General features: G+C 57.7%; 7 protein-coding genes across 7 annotated transcripts; 4 read left to right on the top strand and 3 right to left on the bottom strand.

Annotated features, from left to right (window-relative positions):
- Positions 1 to 61: 61 nt before the first annotated feature.
- On the bottom strand, positions 62 to 4,345 carry PHSY_006648 (hypothetical protein; the record flags this gene model as incomplete). The annotated part of the gene is made up of 1 exon (XM_012337248.1): positions 62 to 4,345. One exon carries the CDS (start codon positions 4,343 to 4,345, stop codon positions 62 to 64), a length of 4,284 nt encoding a protein of 1,427 aa, XP_012192638.1.
- A 1,183-nt stretch (positions 4,346 to 5,528) lies between these two features.
- PHSY_006647 (hypothetical protein) lies at positions 5,529 to 8,138 on the top strand (the record flags this gene model as incomplete). Its single annotated transcript, XM_012337247.1, has 1 exon — positions 5,529 to 8,138. One exon carries the CDS (start codon positions 5,529 to 5,531, stop codon positions 8,136 to 8,138), a length of 2,610 nt encoding a protein of 869 aa, XP_012192637.1.
- A 248-nt stretch (positions 8,139 to 8,386) lies between these two features.
- On the bottom strand, positions 8,387 to 13,219 carry PHSY_006646 (cell division protease ftsH; the record flags this gene model as incomplete). Its single annotated transcript, XM_012337246.1, has 2 exons — positions 8,387 to 11,241; positions 12,994 to 13,219. 2 exons carry the CDS (start codon positions 13,217 to 13,219, stop codon positions 8,387 to 8,389), a joined length of 3,081 nt encoding a protein of 1,026 aa, XP_012192636.1.
- A 1,046-nt stretch (positions 13,220 to 14,265) lies between these two features.
- PHSY_006645 (hypothetical protein) lies at positions 14,266 to 14,974 on the top strand (the record flags this gene model as incomplete). Its single annotated transcript, XM_012337245.1, has 2 exons — positions 14,266 to 14,337; positions 14,783 to 14,974. The coding sequence occupies 2 exons, from the start codon at positions 14,266 to 14,268 to the stop codon at positions 14,972 to 14,974; spliced, it is 264 nt and encodes an 87-aa protein (XP_012192635.1).
- A 148-nt stretch (positions 14,975 to 15,122) lies between these two features.
- Positions 15,123 to 18,986, top strand: PHSY_006644 (hypothetical protein; the record flags this gene model as incomplete). Its single annotated transcript, XM_012337244.1, has 1 exon — positions 15,123 to 18,986. One exon carries the CDS (start codon positions 15,123 to 15,125, stop codon positions 18,984 to 18,986), a length of 3,864 nt encoding a protein of 1,287 aa, XP_012192634.1.
- A 254-nt stretch (positions 18,987 to 19,240) lies between these two features.
- PHSY_006643 (conidiophore development protein HymA) lies at positions 19,241 to 20,440 on the bottom strand (the record flags this gene model as incomplete). The annotated part of the gene is made up of 1 exon (XM_012337243.1): positions 19,241 to 20,440. One exon carries the CDS (start codon positions 20,438 to 20,440, stop codon positions 19,241 to 19,243), a length of 1,200 nt encoding a protein of 399 aa, XP_012192633.1.
- An 838-nt stretch (positions 20,441 to 21,278) lies between these two features.
- Positions 21,279 to 22,286, top strand: PHSY_006642 (potential TrimethylGuanosine Synthase; the record flags this gene model as incomplete). The annotated part of the gene is made up of 1 exon (XM_012337242.1): positions 21,279 to 22,286. One exon carries the CDS (start codon positions 21,279 to 21,281, stop codon positions 22,284 to 22,286), a length of 1,008 nt encoding a protein of 335 aa, XP_012192632.1.
- Positions 22,287 to 22,352: the final 66 nt, after the last annotated feature.

The raw sequence follows: 22,352 nt of genomic DNA, 5'->3' as shown, positions 1-22,352 counted from the left end.
AAAAAAAAAAAAAAAAAAAAAAAAAAAAAAAAAATGTTCTCGAGAGTTGCAAAAAAACAGACTAGATGTAGTAAGCGGAAGCATTGGTTCTTCTCCTGGTAGGAGTGTCGGGTGCACGATCGTCGACGGTGAACCTGTTCTTGCTCGATTCGACGCGTGGGCTGCTGTTGAGGAGTTTGAGGTCCATCTCGATGGTCTTGCGCGGCTTGCGTTTGGAGGGGGAGGAATCAATCGTTGTTGGAATCGGTAGTGGGTGCGGGGAGGAGGAGGAGGAAGACCAGGTGTTGGAGGTGAAGTTGTTCGACAGTGGTTTGACCGGAGAAATGGATGAGGGGGGACGATTGAAGGTGTGGGCGCCGTAGTACGGAGCGTCGGGGTGCGCGAGGGAGAGGTGGGTTGTTCGGGGTAGTGAATGCTGTACTTCCACAGCAGGAGCGAAGGCGATTTTCCTACGTGGTGTGGTGGGAACCGCTTCTTCAACTTCACCATCGGACGTGGGAGGAGAGTTGCTGTTTTGGAGGACAAGTTTGTGGATGAGTTCGGCTTGCGTCTTCATCCTCTCCTTCCACGACGCCACCGATTTCTCCAGGTCGGACATGATGGCGCGTTGCGAGGCGATCACGGCGTTGAGACGATCGATCTCTTCACGTTCGGCCTTGTTGGATAGCGCTGCGGTGGAGGAAGCGGTGGTGAGGAGTGCGTTCCGCGAAGCGGGACTGGAGGAGGAGGAGAAGGTCGACGTGTGGCCGAGGATGACGCTGCGCGAACCGGAGGCAGGACTGGGCGAAGGCGGGGTGGGGGAAGAGGTGTCGGTGCCTGCCTGGTAGCGTCGATATTCCTTGACGGATCCTGCTCGGTTGAGGCTTCCCGAGCTGAGGGGAGTCGTCGCACCGGGACGCAGCTTCGATCCGCCAGCAAGGGTCTTGATGGGCGAATTGGGCACCGATCCCGCCTGCGCACCTTGCGGCACAGGCAGCGGTCGAACCACAGCCTTCTTCATCGCTTCCGCAGCCTTCGCCTTCTCTGCCACCACCTCCTTCTCCAACTCGGCGATCTTTTCGTTGGCTCGCGATAGCTCCCCTTCGAGCAACGATACCTTTTGCGAATCTTGTTCGCGACCAGAGGCGGTGGCGCGGAGTTTGGCCAGCTCGACCTGCAAGCAACGACGCTCTTCTTCGGATTGACCGAGTTCGTCCCGGAGGGAAGCGAGTTCTCGGGTGGAGTCTGGTTTGGATGCCAGTTCGAGACGCGTTTGTTCGAGTTCGGTGCGGAGATGGTCGAGCTGGGCTTGGCGGTCTTGCAGCTCGGATTCGCGGAGCTTGAGCTCGGCGGTGAGGTCGAGGCGCGGTTGGGATGCGCGCCGAACGAGGTTTTGGAACTCGGTGTTGACGTCGTCGTCATCGTCATCGTCGTTTGAAGGCGAGGAATGCTTCTCCTTCAACTCGGACACGGAAGCCATGGCCTGGTCCAGTTCGACTTGCAGAGCCTGTTTCGCCTCTTTCACCTCACCCACCTCTTCCTCCGCCTTTGCCCTCGCAGCTTGTTCCTCCGCAATCAACTTTCTAGCTTCTCTCACTTCCTCCTCCAGCCTCCTCTTCACTTGTTCCGCCTGCTCCTCTTTCGCGCTCAACTCCGCCCTCAACTTTTCGATCTGCGCCTGCAACGCTTTATCCTCCTCACCAGCCCTCGCCTTCGCCACCAGCTTGAGCAATCGATTCGCCTCCTGTTCCTCGAGCAATTTTTTGCGGTTCTCCCTCGCCTTGTCCTGCTCCTTGAGTGCGATGCTTCGCGCTTCGTCTCGTTCGGCCTTGAGCTTGTCGTATGCCACCTCTGCCTCGTCGAGTTCTTCTTCGTTGAGCTTGATGGCATCCTGCAGTTCGGCTTGGCGCGCATCTCGTGCGGCCAGCTCGGCGGTGTGCTCTGCGATGAGGGTGGTGCGCGATTCGACTTGTTGGCGTAGCTGTCGACGGAGCGCAGCGAGCTCCGCTTCCAGTTCGAACGGCTTGGCGCCGCTCAGCGTCGAGTCGGTGGAGAAGAGAGGACCGCTCGTGACAGGGCTGTTGAATGCGGAGCCGCCAAAATCGCTCATTCTGGGACCTCGACGTGCCAACGCTGAAGCGTGCGCACTTTTGCGAAGTGGCGTACTTGGACCTGCTGCCGCAGCGTCGTCAGAGGCGACGCTCTGACTCGTCAGGATGAGCTTCGTCAGGTGTTCGATCTGCCCCTTGAGATCGCTCCGCTTCTTCTGCATATCCTCCACCTCCTTCTTCGCTGCCTCTTTCTGCTGGTTGAGCTCGTCCAATTTCTGCTGCGACTCCTTCGATACCTCCATCGACCCCGCCCCGAGGGTAGGACTCGTACCGTTCGCCTCCAACTTTGCTCTCAATGCATCCAGCTCCTTCCTGTACTTTTGCAGCAACGCTTTATCGTCCCTCTCCATGCCCTTCTTTGCCGTCGTGACGACCAACTTGCACCTCTTGCCGAACTTCAACGTCGACAGCGTCTCGTTGGCGTGTTCCATATCGGGGCTGAGGGTGCAGATCACTGCGATCCGCGCGTTTCCGGAGAGGGAAGTTTGTAGGATTCGGGTCAACTTGGAATCGCGATATGGAATGTGTGCGTCGCCGGTACCGGTTTCGGAAGGTTCTGTGAGTTTTCCGATGACCGTTCCGAGCGTGAGGAGGGATTTGTTGATGAAAGCACCTTCTTTGCGTCTCTCTGCTTGCGAGGCTGCACGTTCGCTTCCTGCGAGATCGATGAGGTTGAGTTGACTGATTCGAACCTCTTTCCCCTCCGTTAAGGTGCGGGAACGTGATTCGATGGTGAGCTGGAACACGCAGTGGGAACGTGATGATCGTTCGTTCCAGTCTGTTGCACCGACGTGTCGTTCATCCTGACCCCGTTGAATGAGAGACAAAACAGTTTCGGAGTCGGTGACGATCTCCTCTCGAAGTCCCGTGATGATGACTCTACTCGACTTCTGATCTTCGATGATTCGAAGTGTCGAAGAGGAGCCCGAAGGGCCGCCTTTGATGGGTGAAGCTGGTCGATCGGTCGTCTGCAACGTCGCACCGCTCGAGCCCGCCAGCGTGGGAAGTGGAGCTAGCAAGTCTTTGAGCGTCTCGTTGTAGATCTCCAAATAGCTGACGCGCAGCAAGTACTCGCGATCAGGTTCATCTTTGATCATCTGGAATACCTGCTCCACCGCCCTCGGGATGACTCCCGGCTCGCTACCACTTCCAGACATGGTGTGCGTTTTACCACTTCCAGTCTGACCGTACGCAAATACCGTTCCGTTGTACCCTTCCATGGCAGCACGGACGACGGGAGCGATGTGAGAGTGGTACATGTCGTCGGTGGTTTGGGAGCCGATGATGAGTTTGTCGAACTGAAAGTGGTATGTGGATGAAGAAGGGTCTTCTGAGGAGGCGAGATCGTGAGATGAGGGCAACGAATGTGTAGTTGGTACGGCACCGGCACGTTCGGATGATGTGGTTCGTTTGGCGATGGCTGGGTGGTGCTCGGTGGGTGTGATTTGACTTTTGAGAGAATCGCAGGACCAGACGGCTGGGTCCGAGTCAGATGAGCGGGATGGACGCATTCGCACACAGACCACAACGTTCTGTTTCGAATCTGATGACGAGGAGGAGGATGCATCTGCTGCTTTGACTGCGGGCCTGACGGCGTCAACACTCGATGCAGCGACCTCATCTTCGGCGACGGTCGCCAGGCTGGACTCTACATCGTTGATCGCTGTCGTCGAGTCGGCGGCTGTCTTTTCGGTCGCTGCGAGCTTGGTAAATGGTGAGGATTTGGCGGCTGAGCCAACCTTGGCCTTCTTGGCCATTGTGGTTGTGTTCGAGCTGCGATGCTCTGTCGTTGCTGGCGAGATGGTGGAGCGGCGGCTTGCCGTAGTGATACAGGGACGGACGGTGATTGTGGTGGTAGCTTTCGAGGTACGTGGAGAAGTGACAAGCAGAGCGTTGCGGTTGCGAGAGGAAGTGGAGGGTCGTGCGGGACTCGCGGTTGCTTTCTTGGGCTCCGAGGTATGAGCGGACAGCACCGAGGTGGGACAGGGCTCTGCCGTGAGAAAGGGTTCAGACGGCAAAGAGGCAAAAGAGGTAGCCGGGGAGAGGGCGGATGCGAGAGAGGACGAAGCGGATACAGAGGAGCGAGCCTGCAGGAGCGACAGGACACTGTTGCTGCTGGCACTCGAGGGAACAGAGCTCGCGGTGGATAATTCGGATGAAGTCGAAGCGCTCGAGACGAGACCCGAGTGGGAGGTCTTGCGAGGCGTGCAGAGGGGAGATGAGGGAGATGAAGTCGAGGTTCGGAAGCGAAACATGGTACGGTACAAGGGATGAGCTCGTGTGATGCTTGTTTCCTGGATGGGTTTGGGCTCAGCAGCAGACTGGCTGTCGCTGAGAGGGATTCGTATGTGCTACAGAGACTGCAGCCGTGGGTGGCTCTGGATTGTGGGCCTGGAGTCGCGATGAAACGCTGACGGAGTTGCAATAGCCACAGTGGCTAGGCTTGCAGAATGCAAAGAAGAGCGATATGAGATCGGATGGGGAGGATTTACAGTTCTTGGACACAGTGGATGAACAGTAGTGGGCGAATGGAGGGATGGATCACAAGAGGCAGGATGGTGTGGTAGCGCAGTAGAAGTATCTGTCAACCCCGAAACCGAGTGTCAGTTGCGACAAGTCGATTCGTCAAGCCATCCTGGCTCTCGAGCGAGGCATTGCAAGCGTCGACCAGCCGATCGGAGCAGAAGACTGCAGGATCGAAGCAGGACAAAGTAGAGGTGCAGCTGTACGAGGCAGTTGAGCAGTGAGTGTTGATGTTGAGTCAAACTCCACCTTTTGGCACTCTTGGACTTGACGGGCGCCATTTTGCCGCTCAGACGCGAAGCTGCACGTGGCTTGTATCTTTTACCGATTTGGACATGTCTGTTTGAAACGGTGTAACACAATGAGCTTCCGTCTTGCGATCTGGCAACCGAATCGTCATATAGTATCCCTTCCCTTGCCTTGCCTTGAGCGAGAGCTCGACGAGTCCATCCTGCTCATATGATGTCTATCTGTCAAGAAAGCGAACGTGCGACCGTTGCCAAAGCCAATACAGTGGTCGGAAGGTGCACGGCAAATTGCACGTGATGCACTGTCGCGCCAACACGTCGTTTTTGTTGATAGAGTAGAATTTCAGTGTGACCTTGATGGTCAGCGGCACTCCCTGTCCAACTTGGCCCGAGACACTTGTCCTCTACAGAGTCATTGCTCTTACGCATTGTTCACGTCTCATGCAAGCAAAGCTTGTTCTGCGCCAATCTTGCCGCCAAACCCTGCTTCGACCCTTTCCTATTTCGGCCTTGACAGCCAACACGGCAACGAAGCACTCCACAAAAACACGCAAGCGAGCACATCTTCTCCCCTGCACCACCTCCTCTTCTCGGACTCACCCTCTTGACCATCATCCAGCTCGATCTATACTATCGCAAGCCGAGTTAGGCGCTTCAGGCCGCCAACATGGCCATCGCAGCCCCCATCGATTCGAACCGCATCCGACCTGGTCAATACTCGAGACAGCACTCTGACGTCGACATTGGCAAGGAAAATGAACCACTCTCGCCTCGAGGACGGCAGCAATACGATGCCGCAAAGTTGGCAGGATCCGCCTCCGCTGCAGCACAGCCGATCGTCATAGATGCCAAGTATCGTCTTCGAGGCAACTCTCCGGAAGACACGGACAGAGCTTCTCGATCCAAGCTCAGCTCGTCTTTCAGTCCGAAGAAGGGTCTACGTAGTCGCAGTCGCAGTCGTAGCAGACTGTTCGGCAAGGACAAGACCGATACACTCAACTCTCAAGCTTCCTCCCGTGGAGCTCAGCAATATGCTGCTACACGTACACCTGAGCAGATCGATGCCGACTTTCTCGATCTCCTCGACGAACTTCAGGTGCAGCCAGAGATGCGACAAAGGCTTCTCGGCCTCAACTCTACCGTCAAGGCCAACATGCTCCAGGGTCAAGCTTCGCTGAGTCTGGCAGCGTTCGGCATCAACGACGCTTCTTCTTCCGCGATGTCCTCTTCACCTACAAAGTCGACTCGCATGCCCATCCCGGATCTCTTGAAGGGACGATCTGCAAGCCGTCCGAACTCGACCGTCTACACAAGCTCTCCCTTGCTCGATCAACCTTCCACTTTGAACAACTCGAACGACTCTGCCGAGCTGATGGCGCCCCCCAACACAGCCCAGCTGTTTGGAATCGGGCCCCCTCGACAGGTTTCTTCCAGTTCGGTCGATTCTGGCTCCTCGAGCTCCGGTGGTCACGCTAAACAGCCTTCCAACACATCCCGAAGTGCCATCCGCGATGCCTTCAAGAGGTCTACTCCCAACCTTGGTCCGGGAGGTTCGCTCATCTCTCTCGCTGCTTCGTCCGCTGGCGGTATCGGCAGTGCTGCGTCGACTGCTCGGCCTCGATCCATGTCGTTTGGCAAAGAGTTCGCCGCTTCCTTCGGCAAGGAAACGCCGGAGAGCTTTGCCACCATGTTGAAGTGCACAGATGCGAGCAGGATCGACGTAGCGCGCGTCAAGAGGATGCGCGCTGTCTTGGCGGCAGAATCGCCAGCTTGGATTACGACCTTCATCGCGCCGGAGTGCGGTGGGTATGATGCCATGTTGACACGGCTCGATGAGCTGCTGGCGATGGAGTGGAGGGAGGAGCAGCACGACGATATGCTGCTTCACGAGCTGCTCCGTTGCTTTGTAGCGCTGAGCACCACCGAGGTGGGCAGGAATGCTCTGGCTTCGCAGGCGCCTCGACCGTTCCGTCAGCTCGTGGACCTGTTGTTCTCGGAGAAGAAGCCGGGAGATCTCGGTACGAGGAAGCTCATGGTAGAGATGCTGGTCGTCTTGTTGGACCTTCAACTCCCCGCTGAGCAGGCTCACTCTCAGTCTTCGCTCAACTACCTCCTCGATCTCCTGCAGAATCCCTCCGATCCGGCGAAAGATTCCGTGGTGGATTTCATCAGGCAGACGCACGCACCACGACCGTTCAAGACGTACGTGGTGGAGGTGTCGTGTGTCTGCAGAGACTACTTTTGGATCTTTTGTCATTCTCAAAACTTTTATTGGAGGTTTGAAGAGTTGATCGGGGATAAGATGGATTTGATCAGGGGACCGAAGGTGCCAGGAGGCATGACGGGGGGCGTGGAGTTTGAGGCGATGGCGTACCTGACGGTGCATTTGAAGTTGATCAATGCGATCGCGGGTGTGTTGGGGAGGGTGAAGGAGCATCAGTTGCCGAGACCGGTGATGACGGCCGGCGAGTTCCATGCGGGTCTATTCATGAGCGGTTTGGAGAGGGTGTTGGTGACGTTGAGGAAGAGTTCTCAGCATTACTATGCCGGGCTGCATCTCGAGTTGGCGAGGTACATCTGGTTGGCGAGACAGGCTGGATTTGAGCTGCCGTGCAGCTTGACGGATTGGCTGGAGAGGAGGAAGGTGGAGACTGCGCCGTTGTTGCCGCCTTTGCAGTTGCCACAGTTGAGCGCGACGAGGATGACCGAGGCACCGGCACCTGCTATCTCAGGTGCTGACGGAGGGTACGGTATGGCTGGAGCGTTCATCAACACCCCGATTCGTGGTTCTTCCCATCCGGATGCAGTGCGATCTCCAACTATCGCACGAAGCAACGCTTCTCGCTCACCCACCAAATCCCCCCGCCAACCCCATCAAGCCGAGACCGACGATTGGGACTTTTCCACAGCCCCTCTTTCCCCTCCAGCTGCGACGAGACAAGTAGAAACCGTTCCCTTTTCAGACTCGCAATTCTCCCTCTTCTCCACCCCAAACCCGCCGGAAGTAGGCATGCCAACTTCCTCAACCTCGAAACGCATCCTCGGCTTGAACGAAGCCGTCTCTCAAGACCTCACCATCCACCGTCAGCCCAAGACCGGAGGCGAAAGAAAGCCAACAGCAGCAGCAGCAGCAGCAACAGCAGCAGCATTGGCCGTTCCACAGCTACACGCCAGTGGTCGAGACTCGGTCGTAGGCTCAGCTGTCAAAAAATGGGAGAGCATGAGCGTCTCGCATCAACCTGCTTCCCCGAGCAAAGCCGCTGCTCGCCGAGGCTGAATCATCCCATGCGTCAGAAATCAAGTCGTCACGCATGGCCGCTCGTGGCGACAAAACATCGCACTCCCGTATTCTGCCATTTCATGTTCACCGTTTTCATTCAGAATCAGTCATCACATCACGCAGCCTCCGAAATGGAAGAATCGTTGCTCACAGCATGTTTACGAATACAAGATCAAGAATGTGAAAGGATCAGAGGTGGAAGGAATGGTGGCTATCAAGAGGGATCTTTGAGAAAAGATGACTGATTAGAGGTTCTTCTGCTCGTCGCTGAGCGCCTTGGTCGCCAGACCAGGACTAGGCATCTCTTCGGGCGGCGGTGGTGGAGCGCTCACCTCACCTTTCCTCTTCAATCGACCCTTCTTGTCGAGGTACTGATCTGCCTCGTCTGCATGGCTGAACGGTCTCGGACCGAGCAAGTTCCTCATGTCCTCTCGTGTGATGACCTCCTTCTCCAGCAGCAACTTGGCCACTTTTTCCACATCTGCACGATGATCCGACAAAAGCTGCGTTGTACGTTTGTGCGCCTCTGACACCATCTTGCGAACCTCAAAGTCGAGCATCTCGCCGGTGCGTTCCGAGTAAGGCTTGTGCATCGATTCTTGTTCGGTGCGGTAGGAGACGGGGCCGAGCTCCTTGTTCATACCGTACGAAGCGCAGATCTCAAAGGCCATGCGCGTGATCTTGGAGAGATCGTCCTGTGCACCCGTGGTGATGGTGGTGAAGAAGATCTCTTCCGAGACACGACCACCGAGCGTCATGCACATTCGGTCCAGGAGCTGTTCCGTCGAAAAGAGGTAGCGCTCCTTGGGCAAGTACTGAGCGTACCCGAGGGCGCCGACGCCGCGTGGGATGATGGAGACCTTGAGCAGCGGATCGGCGTGCTCGAGGAACCATCCGCAGACAGCGTGACCTGCCTCGTGGTAGGCCACCGTCTTCTTCTCCTCGGGCGAAAGCACGCGCGACTTCTTCTCGAGACCGGCAATGACTCGCTCGATGGCCATCTCGAAGTGGTGCTCCTCGATCGATTCTGCGCCACCGCGGGCAGCGATCAGGGCAGCTTCGTTGCAGACGTTGGCGACATCGGCACCGCTGAAGCCGGGAGTGAGCGTACTGAGCTTCTCCGCGAGAAGGTCACGATGCGTGTCGGTGTGGAGGGTGAGAGGCTTGAGGTGGACGAGAAAGATGTCCTTTCGACCGGAAATGTCGGGACGATCGATGGCGATGTGTCGATCGAAACGGCCGGGACGCATGAGCGCAGCGTCGAGCACGTCGGGCCGGTTGGTACCAGCGAGCACGACGACGTGCTCCTCGGTGCCGAAGCCGTCCATCTGGACGAGCAACTCGTTGAGCGTCGACTCGCGCTCGTCGTTGCCTCCAAAGTTGCCGCCCTTGCCACGACTCTTACCGATGGCGTCGATCTCGTCGATGAAGATGATGCAGGGAGCGTGCTTCTTGGCGTTGGCGAACATGTCTCGGACTCGGCTGGGACCGACACCGACAAACATCTCGACGAATTCGGAACCCGAAACGGACAGGAAGGGTACGGCAGCTTCGCCGGCGGTAGCCTTGGCCAGCAGCGTCTTACCGGTACCGGGGGGGCCAGAGAGGATGGCACCGCGCGGGATCTTTGCACCGAGCTTCTCGTACTTTTCGGGCTTCTTGAGGAAGTTGACAAACTCCATGATCTCCTCCTTGGCTTCGTCCATGCCGGCGACGTGCTTAAACTTGGTCTTTACGTCGGTCTCCTGGTTGAACATCTTGGCCCTCGACTTGCCGATACCAAAGATGCCGCCGGGTCCTCCGCCGCCACCTCCGCCCATGGCGCCACCAGCAGCGCGTCTCGACATCCAGAAGAGGAGACCAGCGATGAGCAGCGTTGGAGCAAAGTGAAGCAGAGTGGAGGCGGTCGAGATCTCTTCGTGGTAGGCGACTGGAATCCTCTCGTTGGCAGGAATCTCGAGCTCGCGCTGGGCCTCGTCGAGACGTCGCTCGAAGGCTTCGACGCTGCCGACGCTGAACCAGTAGGCGGCATGACCACTGCCTCCAGCAGGGGTGCTCGAACCTCCGTTGGGCGAGGGGTACATGGAACCTGTGGCGTTCGAGTGCAGGTAAACCTTGACCTTGGAGCGGTTGACGACAACCAAACGATCGACGAGACCCTTGTCGAGGAATGCGGTGCGGAACTCCTGCCATGTGATCTCGCGGCTAGGCTGGTCGGGAGATGTGAGGCGATAAAAGAGGTAGGTGGACACGATGGTGGCGAGGATGGTGTTAGCGTTGATACGGATCTCGGTGAACTGACCATTGGGTCCGCCGCCGCTTGAGCCGTTGGCGCCAGAAGACTTTTCGGCCTTCTTCTTTTTCTTCTCGGCAACGTCGTCCTCGTCTGCTTCGGACTCCTTGTTGTTCTTGCTCGCAGTGGGCTTCTTGTCATCGCTCTCGAAGAACTGCTTGAGATTCTCGGGAAGGCTGCCGCTGGCTTTGCCCTGACGAGCCTCCTTGAGACCACGCTCTACCGACTCTTCGAAGTCCTTCTTCTTCTTGTCGTCTTCCTCTGACTCCTTTGCGGAGCGGTTCTTCTTGTCTTCCTCCTCAGCCGGTGTGGCATAGTGACGAAGCTGCACCCTTGGCGCCGAGAATCTTTGCAGGGAAGAGGGAGGAGCTGGGTGCTGTGTTGATCTGGAGAGGTGAGTGAAGGATCGGTAGACAGCTGCTGAAGAAGAAGGGGAGGCGACAAGCTGCTGCGTAGAGCGGGAGGCGACGAGGCCAAGGCGACCCGGCGCTGACCGCGAGGATATCGAGCGGAGCATGGCCGAGTGTATGACGGAGTGGTTGGAAGAGAGCGATGCGCGGAGCACTGGGAGTCGAAGCGCGGTCGATCTACTCGGGTTCTCGTTCCAAAGGCTTGTCTGCTTCCGAGAATTGCTGGTCGATCCTTTAGTTGATGTGAGGGGAGAGAAGAATGCAGAGAGGATGATGAGATGGTCAAGAATATCGAGCTCTGACCGTCGGCGCTTCACAGTGACCCATCGACTGAGCTTGACCTTGAGTGGAGCAGCGTCCAGAAGCAGTGGCGCGTCGATTTTCTGCGGTTGCGGCTCTGAGAGTCACAAATTGGCTAAGCTCAGCGCTTCACGTCAGCGGCGAAGATCACCCATCGCGCATTATTCCTCGATAATTCAGATCGGGTTTCCCGATCAGAACAGCGACATCGATGGTTCTACTGTTCACTCTTGAGGCTAGTCCATGACGTTATCGGTCGACTTTGAGCGTCGATCCGCATCGAAGATGGAGACAGCTGTCCCTGGACTGTACCGGCAGCTGGGTCTCGGTAAGCCTTCATCCACTGCGGTAGCAAATCCGCCTCGATGACCCGACGCAGCCAACACGAACGGACGGACACGTTAGTTTGATCCAGGCGAGAACGAAAAAGTCGCCGAGGAAAAAGAGGTTACAAAATGCCGACTCACGGATTGCACTCGCTCTTCCGGTGCTCTCTCTTTGCCTCTTGCAGAAGTACCCACAATGGTAACGACCTCATGAATTTGTGAGGTCAGCCGTTCTCAAAGTCGGTAGAGAATGGCATATCGCAAGGGGAGAGCACATCGGGCGCGGATAACGGATTCAGAATCCACGTCAATCTCTTCGCCAAGCTAGCCGAACTCATCCGGCGTTCGGAGCATAGACCGTCACGATCGGTTAGCGATCAAATTGGCTCCACTGTGACGCCTCGCTTCATCTGAACGGGTCAGAGGATGAATGCCTGGCGACACATCCACCGAGGCACAACGGAGGCGGGCTCTGCAGGTCTCGGCAAAAGCGGAGGGAAGGGGGGTGAGATACGGTTGCAAACAGCCTTGGCATGAAATTGTGCTCGCTTGCCTGACTGAGATCGAAACCACGACGTGGTGGAAGCATGCACGTAAAAGTACAGCCAGGAATTCAAGGTCAGCCGGCACAACTTTTCGTCTTCTTTCAAATTGCACCGTATCGACATTGTCTGTCCTCCTCGCCAAGTCGAATGCAAAGGCAAAGTCCCATGCATGCCACCTTGTCACTAAGCCGCCGATGCTATAATAAGTTGAATGAAACATTCTGAAGTGCTTAGCGAGGTCGAGGATGCCTTCGCAGCAGCCGAGCTGCTCACTCGCGGCAGGTACACAGTAACTTTACCACGACATACGTACAGCATGCATATCATGGCGTAGAGCCAAGCATGCTGACGATCACGCATCCCTGCGATCACATCCATCCGATGTTGCTCGTCTGATCTGCGGCGGAGCAGCCGACCTCCCCCTTCTCACGGCTTGATCCGCTCTCGGCCTGACTGCAGCGATTGGCGGCGGTGTTATGCGGCTGCGAGAAGAGCAAAGGGAGCGGCTTCGCGTTGATTTCTGTTTTGGCCTTTGACCAGAAATCTGCAGATCCGATGCAATCACAAAAGCACGAATCACGCACCCACGCACCCACGCACGCACCGCAGGGGCAGAGAGTCCGGCTCAATTTTAGCTCAGTCGGCGCGCGCGCTCGGGCTCAGGCCGTCTTCGGGTCTCGTGTCGTGTCAGTGTCTGGCCTGGTTCCTTTTGCAGGGGTTTTGTTTGGGTTTGGTTGCGTTCCGTTTCGGTTGGTCCAACTCATCTATCTCATCTCGTCGCTCCATCGTCGCTCCCTTCTCGCCCCCGCCGCCGCCTACGCAACCGCTCTCCCTTTTGACAAACCGCAGAGCTTGATTTGACGGATCGCCGCCGCCATCCTGTCGCCATCCCGCCATCTCGCGTGCCCCTGTACCCGCCCCTCCGCCCCCTGCTGCGATCCACATCCAAAACCGCCGTCCCCGCCCCCCCTTTCATACCAGTACGGCGTATAGCATCCGGCTTCTTGGGTAGATCGCCGTTCCGCCCATCCTGCTCGCCCCTTCTCACTCTCCCTGGCAATCGACGCCGCCGTTCCTGATCCTCACCGTGGCTGCTCTGCGTCGTCTCCGCCTCGTTCGGCCCTTTCGGTACGTATCCGTTCCCATCCCAACCCCATGCAAAGCTTGTTTTAGCCTCTCGCTCGGTGTGCTCCACCCATGTCATCTGTCCCGCCGCCCCCTCCCCCCTCCTCCTCCTCCTGCACCTCCTTCCCCTGTGGCCGCGGTCACTGTCCTGCTCCGTTCGTGCCCTAGTTTCGGAGTTGTCTGCATGCCATCCTTTCACCCGTGCTGTGTCGTTCAGGTGTGCCCCCTCCCCTTGCCCTCGACTTGGCCGGCTCGTCCCTCGTGAGCTTCCGCCGGCTATGCAACCCACTTGTTCTGCGTCATCTCCCGCTGATGAGGCGAGAGTCGTTGCCACGCATGCATCTGGGTGCCTGCCTGTCCTGCCCGTGCTTGCGCCCGTAAAGTCGCCCGCGCCCGCTCCTCGCCCTGTCTCGACGTCGTCCCTTCCTTTCCTGTAAGCGAGCTGTCCACGCCACTGCTTTCATTGTCGCTCGTCTCGGGCATGCATGCAGTGCCTGGCACAATACTGCGATTGCTCGTGAATAATGCCCCAGGATCTGCAGTGCAGGTCGCCGCTCGCCCTCGCTCGTCTGACTCGTTTCCGCATTGTCGAGCATCGCCGCCATGGCAGACTGCACGGAACAGACGCCGGTGCCTGCTTACCACGTGCCCAATGCCTCGAGGCATCCACCCTTCGGTGTGATTTGTCCTCCAACGCCATCCCCTCGCGCCTTCTCCGCTCTGTCCCAAGCGCCAGGCCGCCAAGAGTCGAGATGATCATCACAACGACCAAGGCGCTCTTGCGCTCTTGTCGCGTGCCATATTGGCTTGCCATCCTCCTTCACTTGTGCTTCACCTGGACTTGTCATGATTCAATTGCTCTCAGTCTCGTCTACACAAGTTCCTGTTCGCTGACGCTGACCGCTACATCTTGATTCTGCTCGTATCTGCCATGATACTCCCAACAGCAGGCTTGAACTGTGAAAGCAGAGGCCGCCCTCCTCTCGCGGCAGCCGCAGTAGCTTCGATTCTGGCGTCGTCATGAACCCGCAGGGCCTGCAGTTTCCGTCCGGCTTCCCACAGGCTCAACAACAGAACTTGAACGTGGGCAACCAGCCGAATGTCGCCTCTGCTGCCTCGGGTCCGATGGGCATGCCCGCCGTCGGCGACTCCAGCAACATGGGTGCCCAACTACAGAATGCAGCGCAAATGGTACAGGTGAGTAACAATCAAGATCGTCATGTCCCGTCCTCAGCCTAGGCAAGGCTGCCGAGTCACACCGGGAGCGGCGAGGAGGAGGAGTAGGAAGAAGTGTCGGCCAGGGCCCGATCTGGCCCGATCTGGCCCGATCTTCCATTTCGACGCTACATGCGGCCGCAGTGGAAATTCGCGAGACGAGTTGCGATCTGATCTGCAACCAAATCGGTCACCGGCTTGGGCAGCCTCGAGCGTGGAAATCGGCTCTGGCAACGCCCGTCGCGCGTCTGCATTTGCGTCTCGTCAGGCAGCGGGCAGCAAGCAGCAAGCAGCGAGCGTTGGGCTCGGCCTCTTTGCTTCTCGCCCAAGTCGCTCTTCCATCATCTCGCACGCACCTTCGGTCTTCTATCCCGCCGAAACCCTTCTCGCCATTCTCCGTGTTCCGTACTCCCTCCTCTCCCTGCAGCTGCAACTGGCCGTCGCCTCGACCCGTTGCCCTCGACGTCGCGCTCCCTTGGCGCCATCGGGCAAGCAGACACTTCCTCCCTCATCGTCCGTGCCAGCCAGCCCCGGAGGCGCTCACGACGCAGCCTTGTCGTCGGGCGTCACTACGACCGTGGTCATCGCGCCTTTCTTCACATGCCGGCCATCTCCCTAGTTTCGTCACCTAGATACCAGCCATCGCTCGAGGCGACCAGGCGTGCTGACTATCCCCTGATACCCATCTCGATTGCTTCTGAAACGCTCATTTCTCCCCCTCAAATCCTACGCGTCGATCAAAACCCGCTCATTTCATCATGACCGCCATGCTACAGTCGATACGCGGCAACATCGCCGCTCTGCAGCGACAGTGGGCTGTCATCTCTGGTCAGCCAGACGGACCGACCAAGACCAACGCGCAGCAACACCTCGCCGCTCAGCTCAAGCGCTTGCAGATGATGGAGCAGTCGGCGATTCAGTCGATGGGCGCCCATATCCCACCAGGCGCGCAGCTCAATCAGCAGCAGCAGCCGACACAGATGGGCATCCAGCCGCAGCAACAGCAACAGCAGCAGCAAAATGCCCTGATGCAAGGACTCAACCCAGCACAACTCGCCCAGATGCAATCCCAACAGGGCATGAACGGTCTCGGCATGGATTCGAACTTTGGAGCATCACAGCAGAATGACATGAGTCAGCTTCAGCAACAACAACAACAACAACAGCAGCAGCAGCAGCAGCAGCAACAACAACAACAACAACAACAACAACAACAACAACAACAACAACAACAACAACAACAACCTCAACAGTCTCCTTTCGCGCAGCCCGGCATGCAGGCGCAGCAGATGCCAACACCACAGACACAATCTCAGCAGCCAGGCTTCAATCCAGCACATATGTCAGGCCCAAGCCAGTCTGCGCAGTCTGCCGGCGGGGCTCCCGGCATGAAACGTGACTTTGTCGGAACTGTCCGCAACTTCATGCAGCAACGCGGAACACCCTTTCCCCCACAACTCTCCCTTCGTTTCGTTGGTCCTGCGTCTTCCAACTTGCCCGGCGACACCAAAACGATCGAGTTGCAAGCTCTCTTTGCCGCTGTCATCCATTCGGGAGGCTCTCAACGCGCAGCGCAGATCCCTGGATTCTGGGCTGTCATCGCCAGCCGCCTCGGTCTCAAAGTAGGACCTCCAGATGGCACACAATCGGCGCCAGATGCCGTGCCAAGTCCTGGCGAGGTTCCCGATCGCCTGTCTGCCTTCTACCGAGATCGTCTCTCCGCTTTCGAGCAGTTTTGGATGTCGCGCATGCCTCAACGACAGCCGAGCGGTCAGAGCGCGGCTGCCGGTTCTCCTGCTGCGTCCGGGCCCAATGCCGGTGCGGTAGGTCCAACTATGCAAGCAGCGGGGTCGCAGCAGTCCACAAACGCACAGTCGCAACAGATGCAGCAGCAGCCTGGGCAACCGCCGCAGAACCCGCAGCAGCAACCGCAAACGCCATCGCAGCAGCAACAGCAGCAGCAACAGCATCAGCAACAACAGCAGCAACAGCAGGGGGGGCAGCCCAGTCAGCCTACCGCTGCGAATCAGCCGGGCGCGCCTGGTCAGATCACCCCAGCGAATCTCCCCGCCAACTTACACCAGCAGATGCTTCAGCTTCAACAACTCGTGAGCAGCGGTCGCATCACCTCGCAGCAGGCGCGCGAACGTTTTGTTGCCATGCAGCAGGCTACGCGTCAGATGATGGTCAAGCAGCAGCAGCAGCAGCAGCAGCAGCAGCAGCAGCAAACACAGGCTGGATCGTCGAGCGACGCATCTCAAGGTCAGCAGCAGCAGCCACAACAACAGCAACAAGTCCCTCCTGCAATGCAAAACGGTCCTCAAGGATTTACTGGAATGCCACAAATGCCCCAGACGCAGCCATCGCCAGTTTCTGCCCAACGCTCGACGCCTGGTCAAGCTTCTCCCGCCCCGAATCAGGGCCTGCCAGGCACCATGCCGGGAGCTGCGCCCGGTCTCTTCAGCGATCCGGCCGCCATGCTCGCTCAGCAACAGCAACAGCAACAGCAACAGCAGCAATTTCAGCAACATGCACAAATTGCCGGACATGCTGGCGCTGATGGCGTTCCGGCTTGGCCTTCTCAAGCGCCCACAGGCATGCCACCTTCTCCCACCAAGCCTCAAGCCATCAACGGGGCGGGTCCAAAGACACCGATCACAGCGGTCAAGCCAGATCCCAAGCAGTCCAAGAAGAAGCGCAAGAAGACTGAGAGCGGCATGCCAACGCCATTGCCGACAGGCGTGGGCGCGGACGTGAAACCGCCTATGCCGCAGCTCGCCGATCAAGCAAGCGGTCCTGGTGCGATGGGCCAGCCGCCAGTCGGAATGCAACCAGCTTCGCCCGCGCCGCCACCTCAAGCAGAGAAGCAGGTGATTCCGGGAACGTCTCAACCCGTCGGCCCTCCCGCTCCTCCTCAGAAGCACAAGATCGAATACCTTCCTCTCCGTCGCGACGTTCAGACGCACGGAGGGTGGGATCTCACGCTGGCCGAATCGCAGTACGCACCAGCGATGGTGTCACGGGGCCGTCCCAGGACGCTGCGGGAGCTCGGTCTGGTGGATGTGCAGGGCCTCATCATGTCGTTGCGTTCGCGTCTCGACTACGAGGTCTCGTACGCGCTCAACACGCTGCTCATCCTGTCGGCCGGCGTCGGTGCTGCGCCCAACTTTCAGTTCGGGTTGGCCTCGTGCGAGGATCTGCTCGAAGAGTTGCTGGACTTGCTTGAAGAGACCAGCTTCCAGGGCAAGCCAGAGGCTGTTGCAGAGCACAGCCTGGACTTAGTGCTGGGTTTGCGGAACGGCACCAACGGCGAAAGCTCGCGTCGGCCGGCCAAGCGGTCGCGCCGAGAGGGACATCTCGAGTCTCTGCCGACGTACCGCGATTGGATCGCCGCCGCAGCAGAAGAGGAGGCCGAGCTGAAGATCTGGAGGCGCAGAAAAGCGGTACGCTCACGTTCCACGGCAGGAAGTGTACTCAACGGAAGCAGCGAGGTCGATTCCGTGGCCGGTCTGTCGTCAGCAGCCTCATCGAGCCTCGACGGACCGGATGCGACCATCTCGACCAACGGCGTAGAGTCGGAGCAAGAGCGGTCGACGGAGCAACGAGCCATGACAGCCTTGACGATACTGACGATCATCAAGAACTTCAGTGTCATGCCAGAGAACATGTACTTTTTCAACCACACGCCGAAGCTGCTGCAGGTGCTGGCGCGGCTCTGCCGGAGCGATGCCGAGCGGGCACGAGCAGCACACGATGGTGAGGCGGAGACGGATGCAGAAGCGGATGGCGACGACGAGACGGTGTTTACGACGATGGAGGCGCTGCGGGTGCGCAAAGAGGTGCTGGTGATCGTGTCCAACTTGGCGGGCGAGGCGCTTGCTCTGCGAGACCAAAGTGCTGAGACGGTCAAGGCGCTGTTTGAGCTGCTTGCATCGTTTATCCTGGAATCTGGCGAGGTGGAAGAGATGGACCACGCAGCTGAGATCGCCGAGCTGGCAGCGACGCTTCCACCAGGTGCTCCTGCACCACCTGTCATCCGACGCATTCCTTACCACGCTGACCTCGCACTCGACGCGCTGTCCAAGCTAGCGTTGCCGGATGACAATCGAGAGGTGCTGGGATCGATGATCTCGGGAGCTAGTTTAGAAGGCTTGGTATCGGAGATGGTGAGGATGCTGCCCATGACAGAGTCGGATTTCAAGGTGCTCAACACGGAACACCGGTTGGGCTACTGCGAGAGGCTGGCGATGTGTCTGTACAACGTGGCTTTCCTAGCGCCGCCAAACGTCAAGCTGCGACTGCGCGCCATCCCCGGATTGAGCGGGATCGTACTTCGGATTGTCAAGAAGCTGTCGAGGGCGACGCCCGAATTTTCGCGCAACCCATTCTCGGTGCTCTGCCGCCGACTGGTGGAGGCGCTGCGGCTGATTTCGGATGGAAACGACATGTTTGGCGCGCCGGCGTTGTTAGGGTTTGGGTTTGGGGAGGGAGCAGCAGCGGCGGCGGTGGGCGGCAAGAGGCAGATCGGGTTGCTGTTGGGCGACGAGGAGGGCGTAGTGGAGATCCTGGGGACGAACGAACTGGATGCCGTGTTGGGGGATGAGTTGTTTGCGTTGATTGCGAGTGGATGAAATGCCGATCAGAAGGGGGGGTTGTATATGCGATTCGAGGACTGTGTGTGTGCGTGTGGTCGAGGGATGCGCGAGAGAAGGTGTGGTTGAACGCGAAGGGTGGTAAGAGGAGCGTACGACAATTCACCAGAGCTCAAAGAGGACTGAGTCTGTCACTTACGGGTTCAGGATGCTACACTGCATCACACACACCATCACTATTTTTTTCGGCACTGCCTTATTGCAATACGATCTAGCACTCTACACCTTGGGGTCTACTTTGCGCCTATCGCCGGTGCTGCACCGCCTTGCGCCTGACCTGCGCTCGTCTTACCCGTAGCCTCGATGATCTGCAACACGTACTGCTTTTCATCGACAAACTGTTCGTCGTCCTTATCATTATGAAACTCGCCCAAGAACTTGACCAGCCTCTCCCTATTCCTGCGCAGAATGTTCTCGATCTGAACCGGCTTCTTTGGGTTGGCGACGAACACCTTGAAAACATGAAAGGCTTCGAACTGGATGTTCTTGCTCCTGTCCCTCAGTAAATTCATCATCATCTTGAGGTTGTCTTCCGACGAAATGTAGCGGGTCATGACGGTAAAGTTTGTCCTATCGAGCAAGATTTCGCCGAGGAGCTTGAGGGATTGACGTTTGGTGACGTAGTTGGGAGAGGTGAGGAGGGTGGTGTAGGTGGCGAAGAAGCGGTCGTAGTTGGATTCGAGGTAGGAGGCGACCATGGATTTGTGTCGAGTGAGGGTTTCCTTGAAGTTGGAGAATGCATCGCAAGAGATGCCGAACGTGGTGGTCTCGATGTATTCGGGGAAGGTGTAGAATCGATCCGAATACAGCAAGATCTTGGCTAGCTGTTCGTGCCTCAGCATTTCGCGAAGGATCATTCCAGTGTTGAGCGCCACGTCTGGGTTTTCGTATCCGCGAAGCGCGAGGAAGACGACTTCGGGACGTGTGGCGAGGTACTCGACGGTGGGAGAACGAGAGCCGATCTGCCTTCGGAGGAGGACGTTGAAGATCTGCGAGACATCCTTCTTGGCTTCGAATTCGAACTTGGAGATGTGAGCGACGAGGAGCTGGAGCACATCGTGGGAGTAGACTTCCTGTGCCAGTTGGGCGACTAGTTCTGGCTGTGGATCGGCATCTCCGTCTCCAAAGAGGATGGCCTTGATCTGACAGAGTGTTTTGGAAATTTCGTCGACCGCTTTGCGTTTAGATTCGGAGGAGGAGCCACCACCGGAAGAGCCGGACGAGGTGATGCCAGAGGAAGAAGACGAGCCAGCGGCGGATGCACCCGAAGAGGAGGAAGTGGAAGAAGTTCCGTTAGAGTAGTGATTGCTGAGCGAGTTGGAAGAGTTGCTGCCACCGAGGGGAGAGGCAGAGTCAAGGCGTAGGATGGTGTCGCGCAGGTGACGAACGAGCTCCTGTGGTGTGCGCGACTTGGACTTGAAGATGAAGTTCATCGGTGGCATTTAGGCGCAATACAGCGATCAAGATGCGATGAGTGTGGATGAGGCAGAAGCGGCTGTCTGAGATACGTCCAACAGAAAGAAGTGTTGCTTCGCGGTAAAAAGAGTAGATGAATGCGAGTGGAGATGCGAGCCTGGATGCTTGTCGACGTTTTGCTGGAGAGTTGGGATACGCGTGCTGCAGCTGCAAATGCTCGTAGGTGGATCGTGATTCAGAAAGAAGGAAAGCCGGTCGTCTCCGAGTGCAAGATATCGATGGGCGAGGGAGCGTTTCGAGATGCTTTGGAGAGAGGAAAGAGATGGAGAGCGAGACAAAGTGCAAGTGTTGGTCTCTCGGCTGTAAATGCAATCGCTGAGAGGGGTCAAACACTGCCCGCCTTGCATGCAGCAAGCGTCAGCCAGCAGCAGCTCCCCGCTACAGGTTCAGGGGCACAGCCGCACTCTTTCTCTCTGTCTGCGCGACAAATTTGGCAGAATAGGAGCTTCATCTGCACACCCACGCTTAGTAGTTATTTCCGAAGCGTAGACCGTCACCTCACAAAAAAAACAACACCGGGCCCAGGCCTCTCGACTCAGCACGTCAGACTTGCCATTTCGAGCGCAGAGACGGCGACAGCTTTTTTGGAGAATTGTGAGACCGCCACTGTTGCGCGGCGAGTTTTTGGAAAAGAGATTCAGGGTCCAATCATGCCAGACGAGCCTTCTTCTTTGTCCTCGTTGCAATCTCGAGATGACACTCTGACACCATTGCTCATTTCGCACTTTCCGCCTCTCGCCTCCTCGGAAGCGTCGGATAGAGACCTCGGTAGCGTGCTCAATCTCACCTACCATTATGCCCAAAAAGCGCAAACGCACCTCGCTCGGCGCCTACGTCCAGCACCTTTCCCCAGCCACCTCCACCACCACCACCACCACCAACCTCAACCTCAGCGCCTACCATCCCGACCTCGACCTCAGCTTCTTCCCCACCTCCTCTCAATCGCTCTACCACTCTCTCCTCCCGCATGCCCTCGTCCATCCCTCAACCTTCCCCGCCTCGCACCTCAAATACTGGCGCCATCGCCACTCGCTTCTCTCCCTCTACTCCTCCGGTTGTCTGCTGGACGAGCAATCGTGGTACTCGATCACTCCCGAAAGCGTCGCCTTTCGGATCGCAAAGCGGTGCTCCACCGATAGAACAGTGGTAGACCTGTTCGCGGGGGCGGGCGGGAATGCGATCCAGTTCGCCTTCACGTGCGCCAAGGTGATCGCGGTCGAGTTGGATGAGGTCAAGCTGAAGTTGGCTAGGTGGAACGCGATGGTGTACGGGGTTGAGGATCGGATCGTGTTCGTGCAGGGAGATAGTTTGGGACTGCTGAAGGCGATGGTGCAGAGAAGAGAAAAGGGTGGAGGAGGGGATGAAGTGGTGTGGAAGGGTCTCACGGCGAGCCAATTGGACGACGTACAGGCGGTGTTCCTAAGTCCACCTTGGGGAGGCGTAGATTACGCCGCTCAACCCACCACACCTTCCCTCGAACAATCCAACTACCACCTCTCCTCCATCCAACCCATCGACGGCCTCTCCCTCTTCGCCCAAGTCACCCAAGCCTTCCACACCAACAACATCGCCTTCTACCTACCCCGAAACACCTCGCTCTCCGAGCTCTCGCATCTCACCACCCTGCTCGACCCCGCAAGATCCTCCTCCTCCTCTTCCAGCACTAGCAGCAACACGAAGATGGACGTCAAGATCGAGTATCAGTACGTCAACAACGGCAAGAAGCTCTCCAGCTTGACCGCGTACTACGGCGATCTCGCCTCCGATTGGGATGATGACACGGACGATTGGCGCAAGACGTGAGACACACACGCACAGAGCATCGAGCATCGAGCATCACACCGAGTTCGTTCGATCTCTATGCAGCAA

Source organism: Pseudozyma hubeiensis (assembly GCF_000403515.1).
Source record: "Pseudozyma hubeiensis SY62 DNA, scaffold: PHS59, whole genome shotgun sequence".
NCBI lineage: Eukaryota > Fungi > Basidiomycota > Ustilaginomycetes > Ustilaginales > Ustilaginaceae > Pseudozyma > Pseudozyma hubeiensis.
This window is presented reverse-complemented; position numbering and strand designations above follow the sequence as displayed.